At 38.7% G+C, this 18,060-nt stretch overlaps 1 protein-coding gene across 4 annotated transcripts in view; it reads right to left on the reverse strand.

The window, feature by feature from the left end:
- Positions 1-17,806, reverse strand: part of LOC113414946 (cytochrome P450 2J6-like) — a 28,873-nt gene extending 11,067 nt beyond the window's left edge. Inside the window, exons 1-5 of one of the 4 annotated variants that reach the window (XM_026672083.2) lie at positions 17,630-17,806; positions 17,354-17,442; positions 11,610-11,807; positions 3,142-3,304; positions 1,824-1,976 (exon numbers count right to left, since the gene is read on the reverse strand). In XM_026672083.2, the coding sequence (XP_026527868.2) occupies positions 1,824-1,976; positions 3,142-3,304; positions 11,610-11,768 (475 nt within the window). In that variant the 5' untranslated portion in view covers positions 11,769-11,807; positions 17,354-17,442; positions 17,630-17,806. Of the gene's footprint in view, positions 1-1,823; positions 1,977-3,141; positions 3,305-11,609; positions 11,899-17,353; positions 17,443-17,629 lie in introns of those variants that run through there. The other 3 variants (XM_087971671.1, XM_087971672.1, XM_087971673.1) reach the window with 3 other exon arrangements.
- Positions 17,807-18,060: the final 254 nt, after the last annotated feature.

Consider the following 18,060-nt stretch of genomic DNA (forward strand, 5'->3'; position numbering starts at 1 on the left):
AGTTGTTAACCTAATCCTACATAGCTTTTTCTCTGGTAATATCACACTACTAACCAGAGCATACAAAACATTTGCTAGACCAATACTCGAATACAGTTCATCAGTCTGGAACCCTCATTACGTATCTGATATTAGCAAAATTGAGAAAGTCCAGAAATATTTCACAAGGAGAGTTCTCCACTCTTCTACTCGTTGTAGAATACCTTATGCCACCAGACTTGAAATTCTAGAACTAGAAAACCTTGAATTACGCCGTCTTCGGTCTGACTTAAGCATGGTATATAAAATCATACATTGCAATGTCCTACCTGTCAATGAATACTTCAGCTTCAACCATAACAACACAAGAGCACACAATAGATACAAACTCAAAGTAAACCGCACCAAACTTGATTGCAGGAAATACGACTTCAGCAATAGAGTGGTCAATGTCTGGAATACTCTACCCGACTCTGTAGTCTCTTCCCCAAACCCCAAAAACTTTAACCTTAGACTGTCTACTATTGACCTCACCCCCTTCCTAAGAGGTCTGTAGGGGGCGTGCATAAGCGCACCAACGTGCCTACCGTCCCTGTCCTATTGTTTCTCTTATTCTTTTATTTTTCTTATATGTACCCATATCATGTATTCACAACTATGTATACACTTATACTTATTATCTTGTAAACAATTGGCAAATCAAATAAATAAATAAATAAATAAATAAAACTAAAAGAACATGGTATAAGGATGAATTGGTTTTCATATGTGCAAATATATTCTAGATATGATAAAGATTTTAAAACTCTTAAGTAAAAATAAAAATTCTTACTTAAAAAAAAAGAAAAGAAAGAAAGGCTGAATGCCAAAGAATGGAGGCCTCTGAACTATGGTGCTGGAGAAGATACCTGCAAATCCCTTGGACTGCAAGGCGATCCCACCGTTCAGTCCTAGAGGAGATCAGCCCTGACTGCTCTTTAGAAGGCCAGATCCTGAAGAGGAAACTCAAAAGACTTTGGCCACCTCATGAGAAGGAAGGACTCACTGGAGAAGAGCCTAATGCTGGGAACTATTGAGGGCAATTGAAGAAGAAGGGGACGACAGAGAACGAGGGGGCTGGATGGAGTCACTGAAGCAGTCGGCCTGAGCTTAAATGAACTCCAGAAGATGGTAGAGGACAGGAAGGCCTGGAGGAGCATTGTCCATGGGGTTGTGATGGGTCAAACACGACTTCGCAACTAACAACAAAAATCCTGATGCATGAACAACCAGACTCATATGTGTGTAATTCAAGCTAGCTACTTTATTGTTCTTTGCCTGTAATACAGGAACCTCCCTAGACTGGAAGATTTCTCCTGGGAAAGACCAGAGAAGGATTCAAGGGGAAAAGAGGTCGAGCGCTCTTGGTGTTTATGTAGGAACACCAGGCTGCTTCCTCACTTAGGCCTTCTTCCCATTCTAAATGGTTACACCCCAAAAAGCCCTCAGCTTACAACTGTTCAAAGTTACATCAGGCCACAAACAAGGTGATTAGATTGGGATTTGAAGTTCCAATGGCCATTTCCCCCAGATAATTTCATTACCCACCTACGTAACATCATCCTGTTACCTAATAGGGGAATGAAATATCTGAAACCTACAAATATTATCTTGCATTGGAATTTGCTTTAAGTTTTATACAACCAGGATGCTAAGCTCCTCCCACTCTGCATCAACCCACACACACACATACACACAAAAACATGAGTCAACCGTGAAATCAATTGAATTCTGTCCTGTGGAAAAAGAAGTCACGTTGGTGTGAAAATTCCCCAGCCATCCCGTCCTGCCCCAGGTGAGCTTACCTGAGTTTTCAGCAAATGCTTCAATCAAACAAGTTGCCTCCTGCAAGATCTTCTCTTCCATTGATTTTTTGCCCAGTCCAAAGTTCCTGAGAAGCATCAGTGAAAACCTCCGTTGTTCTTTCCACGCTTCGCCGTAAGGGGCTGTGATTATGCCTATAAAAATGAAAGGTGGAAAAGGAAACAATGGAACTACAGGGATTTCCAAGGACAGGTAATCCTTACAGCAGTTCGTTTAGAATAGAATAGAATTATTTTTATTGACCAAGTGTGGCTGGACACACAAGGAATTTGTCTTGGTGCAAATGTTCTCAGTGTACATAAAAGAAAAGATACATTCGCCAAGAGTCAAGAATCATCAGGTACAACACTTATTAATAGTCATACAGTACAATAAGCAATCAAATCATACTAGGAAAGAGTCAATATAAATCATAAAGATACAAGCGACAAAGTTACAGTCATACAGTCACAAGTGGGAGGGGATGGATGATAAAGGAGTGATAAGAAGATTAGCAGTAATAGTAGTGCAGACTTTGGACAGTGTTGAGGGAATTATTTGTTTAGCAAAGTGATAGCATGGAGGAAAAACCTCTCCTTGTGTCTAGTTGTTCTGGTGTGCAGGGCTCTATAGCGTCTTTTTGAGGGAAGGAGTTGAAACAGTTTATGTCCAGGATGTGAGGGATCTGTAAATATTTTCACAGCCCTCCTTTTTTAACTCGTGCAGTAGGTCCTCCATGGAAGGCAGGTTGGAAGCCATTGTTTTTTCTGCAATCCTAATTACCCTCTGAAGTTTAGTGATGGTTTGAACTTACAATGCCACTGGGGAAAAAGTGACTTATGACTGGTTTTCATACTTATGACCATAGCAGCAGCCCCCTGGTCACATGATCAAAATTCAGCTGCTTGGCACCTAATTCTCATTTATGACGGTCGTATTGTCCTGGGGGTCATGTGAAGCCTCTTTTGCGACCTTCTGACAAGGAAATTCAGTGGGGAAGCCCGATCCACTTAACAATTCTGTTTACTAACTTAACAACTGCAGTGATTCGCTTAACAATGATGGTACAAAAGGTCGTAAAATGAGGCAAAACTCACTTAACAACTGTCTTGCTTATTGGGCTCACTTGTAGTCATAAATTGAGGACTACCAGTATTTATCTTATGCTTACCTAATGGTAAAACCTGATTAATTACTTAATCATTCTATGGATTCAGGTAGCCATCAATCTCATAATTGCCAACGTAACACAAACATCCAACAAAGAGAATAACAAGAGTAGAGAGGAAAAATAGTGTTTACAAATGATATATTGTGTACCTTTTCTCTTAACAATATAATCTACTAATGGATTATCTGGCCTCCCAGCAAATTCTAGGCCTTTTGTCACCAGGACCTCTTTGGCTGAAGAAAACCCATGAATGAAGACTGCACGCTTTCCTCCGAGATAGAGACTGTAGACGGGACCATATTTTTGGGCTAGCTGAAATGAAATCACCAGGATTAACCTAGAAGCATTAGGAGATCGGTTGGAAGCAATCACTTGCAAGGATGCAACATGAATGAGAGGTGAGATTAATTGAACCTCCATCCCCTTCAAAAACCTTCAGCATATCCTTTCCCTTCCTATCCAGGCACAGATGCAACATCTTATATGTAGAAGAATAATGGGATCTCTTGAGTTATTAAATGAAATGGCATACTTTGTAAATTGTGACCCATCCAAAACTGGATTTTCTTCTGGTACATCTGCAGATGAGCCAAATTATCTTCAATGCTTTGTTTAAAAATATAGCATGGTCACTCATAGGCGCTTTTCTAAAGGCAACTGGACTTTCTTGGTTTCTTTTCTTTGAAAATATTTCACTTCTCTTCATAAATGAAGGAGCTTCTTGGATGAGAAGCTAAACAAAACCAAGAAAGTCCATTAATCTTTTGGAAAATCCACCTTTGGGGCAACCATGTCCTGGATGATTGAGAGCCTCCATAGACACAATATGATCACAGTTATCAAATAGCCTCACTTCCCTCCATTCCCACAACCCAATTTACTTTATTAATTTAACCTAGTTTATGAATCAGATTAGATTATTCTTTCATAAGCGCTAGAAAAATATTGCAACCTTACCAATAGCCTAGTTTAAAAGCTACAGAAGCACAGCTAAGAAATAGAACACAATGTTATAGAATTGGCATTCAACTAAGCTCAGTAAGCAAGCATTTTAATTAGGAATACGTTAACTAGTGGAAATATAAAGTAAAACATTGTGATACAGATGTAGATTGATGAAAGGCCATTGAAAGAGGGGACAAGAATAGGCAGAAAACTCGAGGGCGGAGCTGGCGCTGCAACGATACGGCATGCGATCTTGGAGGTCTGAGATCGTTGCCGATATCTTTGCTCCTGGATGGTCCTATCGGATCTAAACCGTCCCAAAGAGATGGTGAAAGTGAAGAGCGCATCCTGTCGATCCCAGGGATACTGCAAAGTCCCTGGTAGATCCAGGTGAAGCTCTTCTTGCCAGCGGCAAAGAGGCAGCCATTAAAGCTGCTGAAGTTGGGACAGCTCCGAAACAGAAGAGAGCAGAAAGAGAGAGTGTGCCGGTTTGGTGAGAACTTTTTTTTTTTATTTTAAGATCTGAAAGGACACCCTAAGGAAAAGAAAGAATCTGTAAAAGTTTTGACAGAAGTGATTAAACGGCGATTTTAAACAGGAATGTCAAAGTAATGTTTTTTGTTTTTTTTCTCATTGCTGGATCTTCTATATATGATCTTGTATTTTGAAACTGGACTGGTTTTTTCATTTATATCTATTTTTTTCTTCTCCTTTTTGATTTTGTAATATTTTAGGCTAGAGGCTCCCTTTAGTTATTTCATTTTTTAAAAAAAATATCTTTTCTTTTTTTATTAATTCTTATTATATCCTACTCGGAAAAGGAGGGGGAAAGTGAGAGCAAAGAAACTTTGTAACACTGCCAACTAGAGGCTTGAAAATATTCTATTTCCCTGTGACCAGACAAAGCTGAGAAAGAAAGAACAGGCTCTTTTTCAAGGACATTGCTATTTGATAAGATTGAGGGAAGAGCATGGGAGAGTATTATTGCAGGTGCTCTTCTGGGTTTCTATCAACAGCTGGAGTCTGGTGTTGAAATGTAGGGGGGGAAAGGTGATAAGTTTTTGGAGAAGAGAGTTATAATAAGAGCCTTGGATAATTAAACAAAGTGCAGTGTGCCCTTTTACTTTTCCTAAGTTGTGCTATCCCTCCTCACCAGCTTTATTGTATTTTTTTAATCTTTTTTTTTTTTTTTGTAATAACTATTTGGGTTTTTGGCTTCGTTGGAGCTTCTCTTTGTTTTTCTTTTTTTTTTTTTTTTTTTTTGGAAGTCCAATCTCTATGTTTGCTTTTTATTTTAAAGGGAAAGACTTAAAAGCCTTTTTTTTTCTTTCCTGGTATTTTTGTTTTTTCATCTACCTTTCTGGTTTATTCTTATGCACTTTTTTCTATTTGAGACCTTTCAATTGGATTAAGGTGTTGAAGAACCTGAAGAATTTTTCCTTTTCCTTTTTTTTTTTTAAAAAAAAGTCTTTTTCTTTATCTAACTATTGATTGGATTAAGGTATACAAGAACTTGAAGAAATTTTGTCCTCCCTTTTTTTTCTTTTTTTTTAAATTATTTTTTAATTATTATTATTGGGCTTCTTTTTTCTACTATTTTTATTTTGAACTATAATTGGTTACTTCACAATTGGATTAAGGTTTAGAAGAACCTGAAGATTTTGAATTGCTTAAAATGAGTAGGAAATTTATAGCTCCTGGTTCTTCAACTTCTACTTCTTCCTCTCCACCATCTGGAGGACAACGTTCAATACAAACAATGTTAAAGCAAGAAAAAGAACAAGAAAAAGTGACTCTGCAGATAATTATGCAAGGAATTCAAAATATTCAAGCAAGATCAGAGAATATTGAAAAGAGAATAGAGAACATCGAACAAAGAACAGAGAACATTGAACAAAGAACAGGGAAAACCGATGAAAAAGGGAAGAACATCCAACAAATGATGTTGAAGTATGATGAGAGATTCCAAAAAATTGAAGAAGATAAACAAAGAGACAAGAAGATTGGAGATATTGATAATAGATTCATGGTGGTTGAACAAGATAAAAGTGGTATGTTGAGATGGGAGATGGATAGATCAAAATTCTATCTTAGATTCCAAAACGTAGAGGAAGAAAAAGGACAAAACTTAGCTGAGATAATGATAGAAATACTGGCTGAAGCTTTGGAAATAACTCAAGAGAAGATGATGGATGGAATAGATGAGGTTTATTGAGTTTTCACAAGATATGCGATGAGAAATAGCTTACCAAGAGAAGTTCACATTAGATTTACAAAGAAAGCCATTAAAACGCAAATATTGCAAGTGGCAAAAGAGAAAACATTGAAATACAAAGACAAGGAGATTGTGGTCTTGAAACAAATACCCAGAAGAGTGAGAGAGATGAGAAGAGAACACCGATTCCTGACTAAAATGCTACTTTAAAAAGAGGTGAATTATAGATGGCTGATTCCAGAAGGTTTAATGTTCACATGGCAAGAACAGAGACATAGAATTGACTCAATTGAGAAAGCGGAATTATTTTATACAGAATTTTTTTGGAAGGAAAGAGGAAGAGGCAGAAAAAGAGATCTCACTAACTGAATCCCAAGAGGACTGCCAAATGGCGACTGAAAAAGAAGAAGGTGCAGTAGGTGGAAAGGTGGAAGCCAAAGAACAACGTGAACTAAGATCTACAAGAGCTGCTAAACTTAACTATAAAATATAACCATGGAAGAGAAAAAATTGATTACAATTAATATAAATGGACTTAACTCAGCCGTTAAAAGAAGGAAAACCTTTCATAAATTAGAGAAATTAAAATTTGATATAATTTGTCTACAAGAAGTACATATTAAAAAACAATATGAACAATTGTTGGTACAGCCAAAATTAGGGAAAATATTTCCTTCCTTGACCCAATGTAAGAAAAGACGAGTGGTTTTATATATTAAAGAGACCACCCCAGCAAAATTGATCTATACCGATGATGATGGAAGAATACTAATGGTGGAAATAATGGACAATAATATGAAAACACTCCTGATTGCAATTTATGCTCCAAATGACAAACAAGAAGAATTCTACAAAAAATTACATATGAAAATAATTGAATTGGACTATGCTAATATAGTTATGATGGGAGATTTTAATGGAATTGTAGACAATAAATTGGACTATACAGCACAGAAAACAATAAAGGAAAACAGAAAGACTCTCCCTAAATCTTTTTTTAAAATGGTAGATGAAATAAATTTAAAAGATACATGGAGAGAAAGAAATGCTAAAGCTAAACAATACACCTTCTATTCAAATAGACACTTATCATGGTCCAGAATAGATATGATGTCAACAGAATTAATATCTAACATTCAAGAAATAAATATTGAAACAAATACTTGGGCAGATCACAATCCAATGACAATTAAATGGAAAGGACAAAAAAGAAGATCTAGATGGACTTTAAATAATACTATTTTAAAGGAAAAAGACTTCACACAGTGGATGGAGAAAGAATTGGCTTTTTTCTTTAGAGAAAACAAAAAAGAAGATACATCAATTCAGAATGTATGGGATACAATGAAGGCATGTGTTAGAGGCTTGATAATAGACTATACAAGGAAAAGGAATACTATGAAAAGGCTAGCCTCTAAGGCCCTAGAGGATGAGCATAAAAGACTTGAAAAAGAGCTATAGAAAATGCCACAGAAAAAGGACATCAAGCTAAAAATGGATATAATTAAAAAATGGGTCAAATAGAAAAAGAAGAATTAGCACAGAAAATTAGAGGTACTAAACAGAACTACTTTGAAGACGCAAACAAACCAGGTAGATGGTTAGCATACAAATTGAGAAAGGAGAAAGAATCAAGGAAAATGTTGCAATTAATAGATGACCAAGGCCAAGTTTGCCATGGTAGCAAAGAGAAGAAGGAAATCATTCGAGACTTCTATGGGAAATTATATGTGCAAGAGAATATTGATGAGGAAAGAGTTAAGCAGTACTTACAGAATGCTAATTTACCTCAGATACCTAAAGAGACTGAAAAAATGTTAGAAAGCAATATAACGATGATGGAGTTAACTGAAGCACTCAAGAAGCAAAATAATGGAAAGGCACCAGGTCCAGATGGACTTCCGGCAGAATTTTATAAAACATTACAAGAATCGTTGAATCTTCCATTGCTAAAAGTTATGAATGAAGTTATGTTAAAGAAGAAGATACCTAAATCATGGTCAGAAGCCTATATTACACTTATTCCAAAAGAGGAGGCCGACCCATTACAAATTAAAAACTATAGACTCATTTCTCTACTAAATGCAGATTATAAAATCTTTGCTTCAATATTGGCAGAAAGACTTAAAAAATATTTAAATAATTTTATCCATCCTGATCAAAATGGATTTCTGCCAAAGAGACAAATTAAAGACAATATGAGAGTAATCTTGGATACTTTGGAATGCTACGAGGCACATCCTGAAAAACAAATGGCTCTGATATTTTTAGATGCACAGAAGGCATTTGATAATGTGAATTGGCGATTCATGTTATTACTGTTGGAACAGATGGGTTTTGCTAGAAAATTTATTCAAGCAATAGAAGCTATATACTATAAGCAAACGGCAAAGGTAATGATAGAGGGAGAACTGACAGACTCTATTAATATAAGAAAAGGAACAAGACAAGGCCCATTATCACCTTTGTTGTTTGTGTTAACTTTGGAAGTGTTAAACAGAAATATTAGAGATGAAAAGAATATAAAAGGAATGAAAATCAAAAAGGAAGAATTTAAGCTGCAAACATTTGTGGATGATCTGGTTTTCATCTTAGAAGACCCTTTAGAAACAGCATCAAAATTGATAGAAAAGATAGAGACATATGGAAAGGTGGCTGGTTTGAAAATAAAGATAAGACAAAGATTTTGACAAAGAATATGCTATTAAGACAAAAGGAAGAACTGGCAGATCTATTGAAAATTCAGGTCACGAATAAGATCAAGTACTTGGGGATATATTTGACAGCAAGATGTAGTACATTAAAAGAGAATAATTATATTAAACTTAAACAGCAGATAGTGCTAGATTTGGCGAAATTGGAAAACTTACCACTGTCACTAATAGGGAGAATTTCAACAATCAAGATGAATATATTACCCAGAATTTTATATTTGTTTCAAACAATTCCAATTAGGCTTGGAAAAGACTACTTTGAAGATTTAAATAAAATTGTCTTGAAATATATATGGCAAGGTAAGAAAGCGAGAATAAAGTTAAAACTTTTGCAAGATGCTAGAATTAGAGGAGGATTTGGTTTGCCTAATTGGGAGTTGTACTACCAAGCTACAAATTGGATGTGGGTTAAGGAATGGATAACACTAAGAAATACTAGATTGTTGACATTAGAAGGACATGGTTTGTTGTTGGGGTGGCATGCTTTTTTATGGTACAAAGGAACTAAAACACAGGGGTATTTTAGAAGACATTATATACGGGAGTCTCTGTGGTTAAACTGGGAGAAGATTAAAAGACAATGTTATTTGAAAATTCCAGTCTGGTTATCAACTATTGAAGCATTTTCGTATCCTATAATATACAAAAAGGAACAAACAGTTAGATATGGTGAAATATTGAATGAAAAGGGTGAACTTAAATCTATGCAAAAACTAGAGGAACAAGGTATAAAGATGAATTGATTCTCATATGCGCAAATACATTCAAGGTATGATAAAGATTCTAAAACAGAAAGTTTCTATGATAAACTGACTGACTTAGATAAGATTTTGACAGGTACTGATGAAAAGGTGATTAAAAAATTGTATTGATATTTATTAGAAATTAAACTAGAAGAAGAACAAGTTAAAGAAACTATGATTGCTTGGGGGAAGAATTTTGGATATGGGATTGATTTAGAGAAATGGCAAAAATTGTGGTCTCAAAATTATAAAATGACAATGTCAACAGCATATAAAGAAAATTTGTATAAGATGTTTTACAGGTAGCATTTTCCCCTGACAAGAATAGCAAGAATGTTCAAGAATAAATCCGAAAAATGTTGGAAATGTCATCAGACACCTGGCTCATATTACCATATGTGGTGGACTTGTGCGGATGCTAAAAAATATTGGACTAAAATCCGCATGTGGTTGGCAAAAAATGACAAAAAAACATATAGACTTGAAACCAGAGATATTTTTATTGGGAATTTTACCTGAAATATATAGTAAAGACTTGAAATACCTGATTGTAAATGTATTAACAGAGGCTAGGATTATATTTGCTAAAAACTGGAAAAATGAGAAAATACCATCACAGGAGGAAATCATTAAGAAAATATTGGAACGTGCTGAAATGAGTAGATTGACATTTGAAATTAGAGAACAAGACGATAAACAATTTTATAAAATTTGGGATCTTTTCTATCAATGGTTAGACAATAAAGTACAGTAATGAAATATGTAGACTTTTAGAAAATAATAAATATATAAAGATGTACTTCTTTCTTATTATATCTACAAAATGATTTTAGGATAGATTTGGGATGATAATATGAACTGTTATAAAATAAACTAAGTAAATTATGGTTATCTTGTAAAACATGAATGAATAAAAGTATAGTCAAATGATTGATTAATAATGATACTAAGGTATTTAATTTTTGATTGACAATATGAGATTATATGTAATGTAATTGTAATTGAAGACTACGAAATGGAAGCACAAAACAATTTGTAAACCAACCGGCACACTGTATGTACACCTGTGGAAGATAGCTTGATGTTTTTATGTTTTTATGTTTTTATGTTTGTTTATGTTTGTTTTTAAAAACCAATAAAAAAAATTTTAAAAAAAGAATAGGCAGAAAACTCAACAGAGTATTTAGGTTGTTTTTTTTTTTTTAAAAAAAAAAGCTTTACCAATACCTTCACTTCAAATAACCACCATCCTTTGATTACTGAAACACTTTGTTTTCTTCTTAAATGGTCACTACTTACGTTCTCCAAAGTACCAAATTTATTTCAAAGCCCAGGTAGGTCAGACATAGTTCTAGGATTTAGGTAAAAGTAAAGGTGCCCCTTGCACATAAGTGCTAGTCATTTCCGATTCTGCGGTGGTGGTGCTCATCTCCATTCCAGAGCCGAAGAGCCAGCACTGTCCGAAGACGTCTCCGTGGTCATGTGGCTGGCATGACTAAATGCCGAAAGCACACGGAACGCTGTTACCTTCCCACCAAAATGATTGATCCCTATTTTTCTACTTGCATTTTTACATGCTTTCGAATTGCTAGGTTGGCAGAAACTGGGACAAGTCAAAGGAGCTCGCTCCGTTCGAACCGCCAAACTGCCGACCTTTCTGATTGACAAGCTCAGTGTCTTAGCCACTGAGCCACCGCACCCCTTAGCAGCTTTGAAATAAATTTGAAATAAATCTAGGATTTATTTCATCTAAGAAAGCTAATGATTCTTTCCAGAGCAGCCCAATTTCATTAACTATCAGGACTCCCCTGAATCAAACATACATAACTACAGAGCAGATCCTTTAATACCTAGATAAAATTCTGAAAGTTTGTTTCCCTAAATCTTACTTTGATCCCCCATTTTGTAGCAGGACATTTAAATAATTGCAAGGAAATATTCTTCATTTTTGGCTGATTCACTCCATGGAGATTAATGTGCGATCGAATAAGGATCTGTACCTGATCTAACGCCTTGAGAGGCTCCTTCTTACTGAGATGAAACAGGACCCCAGTCAGGGGGAGGCTCCATGGTCCAGGGGGGAAACCTTTGGGACGTTGGCTCTTCCAGAAATAGAGAAATAGGATGGAAAGAACAATCAGCCAGCTGAGAATATCCATGTTGATAGCAGGGACATCTCTCTCTGTCTCTCTTTGCTGCTGATTAAAGCAAAGATTAAATCTTTAAGGTCATGATGAAAGATAAAACTTTGAACTTTGAACAGAAGGCAGATTTCACAACCTTGCATTTTAACAAACAGGTGTGGGAAGTGTATTCATTTTATGACTCAAAACTCAAGATGAAAAAGGGAGGTTTTCCTTTTGAAGTAAGGAAATGCGGTATCAAGCACTGATTAGAACTGATCTTGGAATGTTTTTGAAGTGCTGGGAACTATCACACATTTTGGAATGCTTTTGAAATGCTAGATACCGGATAAAGAAGTGTCTGTTACGAGATAGGCACCATGAAAGATAATAAATGTAACTTGTATCCTGAAAGATAGATTGTAAATCAAGCCATTTGTATACTGGGGGGAGTAGTAGGGGGTAGTTTTGGGTATAAAAGTAGAGCCTTTAAGCTTTGCCTTTCGTTCCTCCCACCTGCCAGGGTAGGAACCCGTTTCTGCAGAAATGTTACAATAAAACCTTTTTCCTTGGATCAACTTTGAATCCTGGTGGTTTTTCTTAGCCACAATCTCACAATTTTGGGGTTCGTCCGGGATCCTCGACGGCAGTTGACTGGAAAGCCGGGACCAGGTAAGAGAGTGGCCACAACCTCCCATTGAGAGGCACCTCTCCCCGAATTCGGTCAGACTCCCGAGGTGACTGGGAAATCCAGACGATCCTTGGAAAAAGAACTGAGAAGAAATGCCGGCTGAGAGTGTGTGAGATTGATCTGAGTTGGGGACGCCCACACATCCTTTGACTGACTGCGGAAAGTCCAGGAGTGATCAGATCAGGTAAACTTTGCTTCCTTTCATTTGTAGCCAAAAGAGAGAGGTCCTTAAACTCCCTGGGGGAATCCAGCGTCTGCTGGAGGACTAGGACTAGGAGTCTGGAAGAAAGAGGGGTCCTTAAACTCTCTGGGAGAATCCAGCGTCTGCTGGAGGACAGGACTGGTGAGTCAAGGCTCTGGGAGCCTGGAAGAATAGAGATGGGAAAGGGACAAAGCAAGGCTCTGGGAGCCTGGAAGAAGCCTGTCTGGGACAGGGAAAATTTGACAATGGCAGAAAATCAATTCCGGTAGATTCGCCTTTGGGACAGCTACTCCAGCAGTGGTTTTCCCCGAATTTAAAGGAATTCACCAGACATCTCGAAAAGAAAAACATGATTTATCTTTGTCGAGATTGATGGCCAAAATACTCTTTGATTGATCCTAAATTCCCATATCACTGGAGTCCTGAGGGGGAAACCAGTAGCTATTGGATGACCAAATTGCGGGACTATATTCTCCAACACAAAATGACTACTCAAATTGCATACATAGATGTTTGGTTTCATGTGAAATTTGAAGGTCCCGTCCCTCCAATTGAGGGTCAATACATGTCACAACAAAAAGACAATGAGAGTGAGACGGATGATTGGCTGCAGAATCCGCCGCCCGCAAATCCTAATTTGAATAACGCACCCGCCAATGTTCCTATGGCACCACCGCCATTGCCGGTGGCACAACCCCCTCCTCAGCCGCCCCTTTACCCGCAGCTGAGAAAAGAAGTAGAAGAATTAAAGAGAAGTGTTCAGGATTTTCCATTCAGAGAAAAACCTGAAGTGGATGCATTTCCTCTTAGGGAAGTCCCTAATGGGATCAATGCTGCAGGCAACCCGGTGGCAGTCTTTGTGACTGTCCCCATAAAACCAGCTGAGTTGCGATGCTTATCGGGAGTTGATGTATATCCTGGGGACTATTGTAATAGGCTTTGGGACAGCCTAGTTAAATATTCTGGTGTGGATCCAACCACACCTGCTTTTGAATCCATGTGGAGAAAATGCAGTTTGTGACTGGGGCTTGGCCAGATATTCAAAAGAAAATTCAGAAAATGGATAATTGGGGAGCTGTGGGAATTGTTGATCTCCTGAAAGCAGCCCAACAAGTTTTTGTGAACAGACATTGTAAAAACCAGACAGAAGTCACAAATGATGCTTGCAGCTATGCAGGCTGCAATGAAAAATGAGATGAAGAAAAGTGAGAATTTTGGGAAAGGTTCAATTGGAGAAAGGAGTGAGAATTTTGGGGGATACAATCAGGGAAGTTTTCAGGGCAGAGGAAGAGGTATGGGAATGAAGCAGCCTGGAATGGATAGGAGTTGCTTCAGGTGTGGGAAGGAAGGTCACTTTGCGCACGAGTGTCCTACCAACCGGGAAGGAAGGAAGGATGTGGAAGATGACTGTGGAAGATGAGAGAGCAATTTCAGATGAGGTCTGGGCAGGAGGGGAGAAGCCCAGTGATCTTGCGATGAATCCCTCCCAAAGACAAATGGTTTACTGTGATAGATCTGAAGGATGCCTTCTGGGCATGCCCCCTTGAGGAGGGAAGTAGAGACCTGTTTGCATTTGAATGGGATGATCCTGAGAGTGGAAGAAAACAGCAGTTTTGTTTGGACAGGCTTTGGAGGAAAAGTTAGTGTCTTTTGAGAAAGGGAAGGGAATCATGTTGATTCAATATGTGGATGATTTGTTGCTGACTGGAGAGAAAGAGGGGGAGGTTAGAGCGGCATCCGTGGCTTTGCTAAATTGGCTGAAGGAGCAAGGATTGACAGTTTCAAGGGAAAAGATCCAGTTTGTGGAAAAGAAGGTGAAATATTTAGGGCATTATATTCAGCAGGGGGTGAGGTCCTTGGATCCTGAAAGGGTGAAAGGGATCATGAGCCTGGCTCCCCCCAGAAATAAGACAGAAGTCAGGAAAGCGCTTGGATTGTTGGGGTATTGCAGAGCTTGGGTGGATCAATACACTGTGTTAGCTCAATTCTTGCACAGGAAGCTGGTAGGAAAAGGAGAGAGTATAGAATGGTTAAAGGGAGATGATGAGAGAAGGGAGGTTTTGAAGAAGGCATTGTCATCCGCACCGGTTTTGGCTTTGCCCAATTTGAAGCTCCCATTTCATCTGTATGTGTCAGCAGCACAGGGAACGGCACTAGGAGTATTGGCACAGAAGAGGGGGGGGCAATACCAGCCCATCGCTTTTCTGAGCAAAACTCTGGAGCCGATGGTGAGAGGATGGCCAGTGTGTGTGCAAGCTGTGGCTGCTACAGCTATGTTGGTGGTAGAGAGCAGGAAGTTAACCTTTGGGAGGGGCTTGTTGTTCATTCACCCCACCAGGTTACTTCTGTGCTAAGTCAGTTGGCAACAACTTGGATGACAGAAGGGCAGATTCTCAAATATGAAAACCATTTTGAGAACCAGCCTAGACGTGGTGATTGGGACAGATAGGAATTTGAATCCAGCAGAATTCCTAGAAGGAAGAAGACAGGAGTGGGAATCTGAGGACCATGATTGTTTATTGCAAGTAGATTTGATGACAAAGGTAAGGGGGGATCTGGAAGAGACTCCTTTGAAGGAAGGGGAAAGGTGGTTTGTGGATGGATCAAGCAGGGTTGAGGAAGAAAAGAGGAAACGCGAGTTGTTTGCTTTGAAGAGGGCTCTGGAGTTAGCTGAAGGAATTGATGTGACAATCTGGACTGATTCCAAATACGCCTGGGGTGTGAAGCACCCCAGAGGTAGTTGGGAACAGGTAGGCAGACAAGTGGGCAAAAGAAGCTGCAGGGGAGATAGAGCTGGTGATGGTATCAATTCCCTTGCTAGAAATGGAAGAAGATGAGGATTGGAAACCTGAAGGAAAAGAGAAAGATGATTTGGAAAGAGAAGAGTGTACATTAACTGAGGATGGGTGGAGAACCTCAGAGGGGGTGAGGGTGGTCTCTGTGAATGCAATGAGGGGAATTCTGGAAAAGGTACATGAGGGAGGGCGACCTCTAGTGGGCTGGCCTTTCCAAAGAGCACAAATTGATTTCACTGAATTACCAGAGAAGGGGGAGGGTTGGAAATACTTCCTTGTGAACTTATCTTTGGCACTGCTCAGAATCAGAACATGTCCAAGGAAAGACACTGGAGTCTCTCCATTCGAGATGCTACTGGGGCGGCCCTACTTGGCGAAAATAGGGAATCCAATTCCTGAATTTAAAGATTTGTTTTTGAGAAAATATTTGCAGGTACTGTCCAGTTGTTTTTTTTGCTTTTTCTGTATAAACAGAGACTGTTGGTGCAACAACCACCTCTTGCTGGGAGCCAACATCCATTTGAGACTGGAGATTGGGTTCTGACAAAGACTTGGAAGGGCGAGAAGCTGCAGCCTAGCTGGGAAGGCCCGTACCAGGTGCTGTTGACAACTGAATCTGCAGTTCGCACTCGGGAAGGAGGCTGGACGCAATTACAGCAGAGTCAAGAAGGCACCGGAACCTGAGAAACCTTGGAGGGCAGTTCCAGTGGATGGTCAGCCGCTGAAGCTCACTTTGAAAAGATGAAGAAGTCTGAACCCTGGACTGAGCTAATTGTCTTTATTCTAGGACTAGGACTGGGAACTTCCTGGGGAAGCGAGGATTCACATCAACCCCAGAATGTTACTTGGGTTGTACTTGATTCCCATTCAGATATAGTCAATTGGACTAGCGGAAAGAGGCCTCCCAATACTTGGTTTCCAGAACTGCAATTTGATTTGGGAAGGGTCCTCTTGTCCACCACCGATGACACGTTCATAAAGAAACATCATTTTTACGTCTGCCCTGGACATAAAACTGAAAGAAGCTACAAAAAGACTTGTGGAGGGGCTGATCAGTTTTATTGTGCAGCCTGGAGTTGTGTGTCTACGGGACACATCTGGTGGGACCCTCTGTTCAAAGGTGATCTGATACAGATCATTCTGGGATAGTACAGGACTCCATGAAAAAACTGAGGGAAGGACTGAACCAAAGAAAAAGAGAAAGGGATGACCACCCTAATCTCCACTCTAATAGGATCCTTAATTTTGTTATTATTAATCTTCACCTTTGGTCCATGTATCTTGAACAAATTAATGTGAGTTTGAGTCAAAGATGGAACAAGAACAGGGGGGATTGTGGGAAGTGCATTCATTTTATGACTCAAAACTCAAGATGAAAAAGGGAGGTTTTCCTTTTGAAGTAAGGAAATGCGGTATCAAGCACTGATTAGAACTGATCTTGGAATGTTTTTGAAGTGCTGGGAACTATCACACATTTTGGAATGCTTTTGAAATGCTAGATACCGATAAAGAAGTGTCTGTTACGAGATAGGCACCATGAAAAATAATAAAATGTAACTTGTATCCTGAAAGATAGATTGTAAATCAAGCCATTTGTATACTGGGGGAGGGGAGTAGTAGGGGGTAGTTTTGGGTATAAAAGTAGAGCCTTTAAGCTTTGCCTTTCGTTCCTCCCACCTGCCAGGGAAGGAACCCGTTTCTGCAGAAATGTTACAATAAAACCTTTTTCCTTGGATCAACTTTGAATCCTGGTGGTTTTTCTTAGCCACAATCTCACACAGGAAACTCTGGGTTACATGCCCTTAAAATCAATAATATATTTCTTCCTCAACAGGAGGGCCATACAGATAGCCTTTGATTTATGAGCAACTGATCAGTGACCATTCAAAGTTTTGTTGACCCTGAAAAAAAAAGACACAAAATCGGTCCTTACTCGACTATTGCAGCATCCATTGGGTCACGGAATTAAGATCCAAGCACCTGGCAACAGATTGTCCTCAAATTATGACCATTTGTCATGCCCTAGTTTATTTCATGCCCAGCGTAAGAAAGAATACAAGCCAAAGTGAGACATAATGGTAATGTTGTGAAACAAGGAAAAACAAGTTTAACCTCCAAGCTCAATAACAACTCTCATGCTAGAGCAAAATAAAAAAATATCCCAAAACTACGAAGCTCTAGCCCTGATAGCAATAGCATTTAGACTTACGTACAGCTTCAGAGTGTTTGACAACACTCCACGATTCCCAGCTATATCCTTAGTTTCCCCACAACCATACTCCTCCCGTTCTATCCCCTCCCTTAAGCAGTTTAACTGCTTGCCGATTATCCCTTACAGCAGGGATTCCCCCTCACGTACTGTTGCAACTCCTTCCGATTAAACTCTCTTCTGAACTATTCAGCCTCTAAACTACTCGGCTGACATTGATGACGTTTTTCTTTTGACGTGGCTAATCTGTTCTCCCATTCGGGATTACGCTGCTCTTTCATTATTTATCATGTGTTAATATTTTACACTGTCCCTACACTACATCTAGAGTGATTTTACTGCTTTTCTTTTGCCCAGGGCTAGCACATATTTTACAGGTATTTACATCAATGTCTGGTCCAGAGCATAAATATGTGTGTGTTTATTTTGTA

Source organism: Notechis scutatus, chromosome 9, assembly GCF_049901735.1.
Source record: "Notechis scutatus isolate UNSWTSFEM ecotype Mainland chromosome 9, rNotScu1.2, whole genome shotgun sequence".
Taxonomy (NCBI): Eukaryota; Metazoa; Chordata; class Lepidosauria; order Squamata; family Elapidae; genus Notechis; species Notechis scutatus.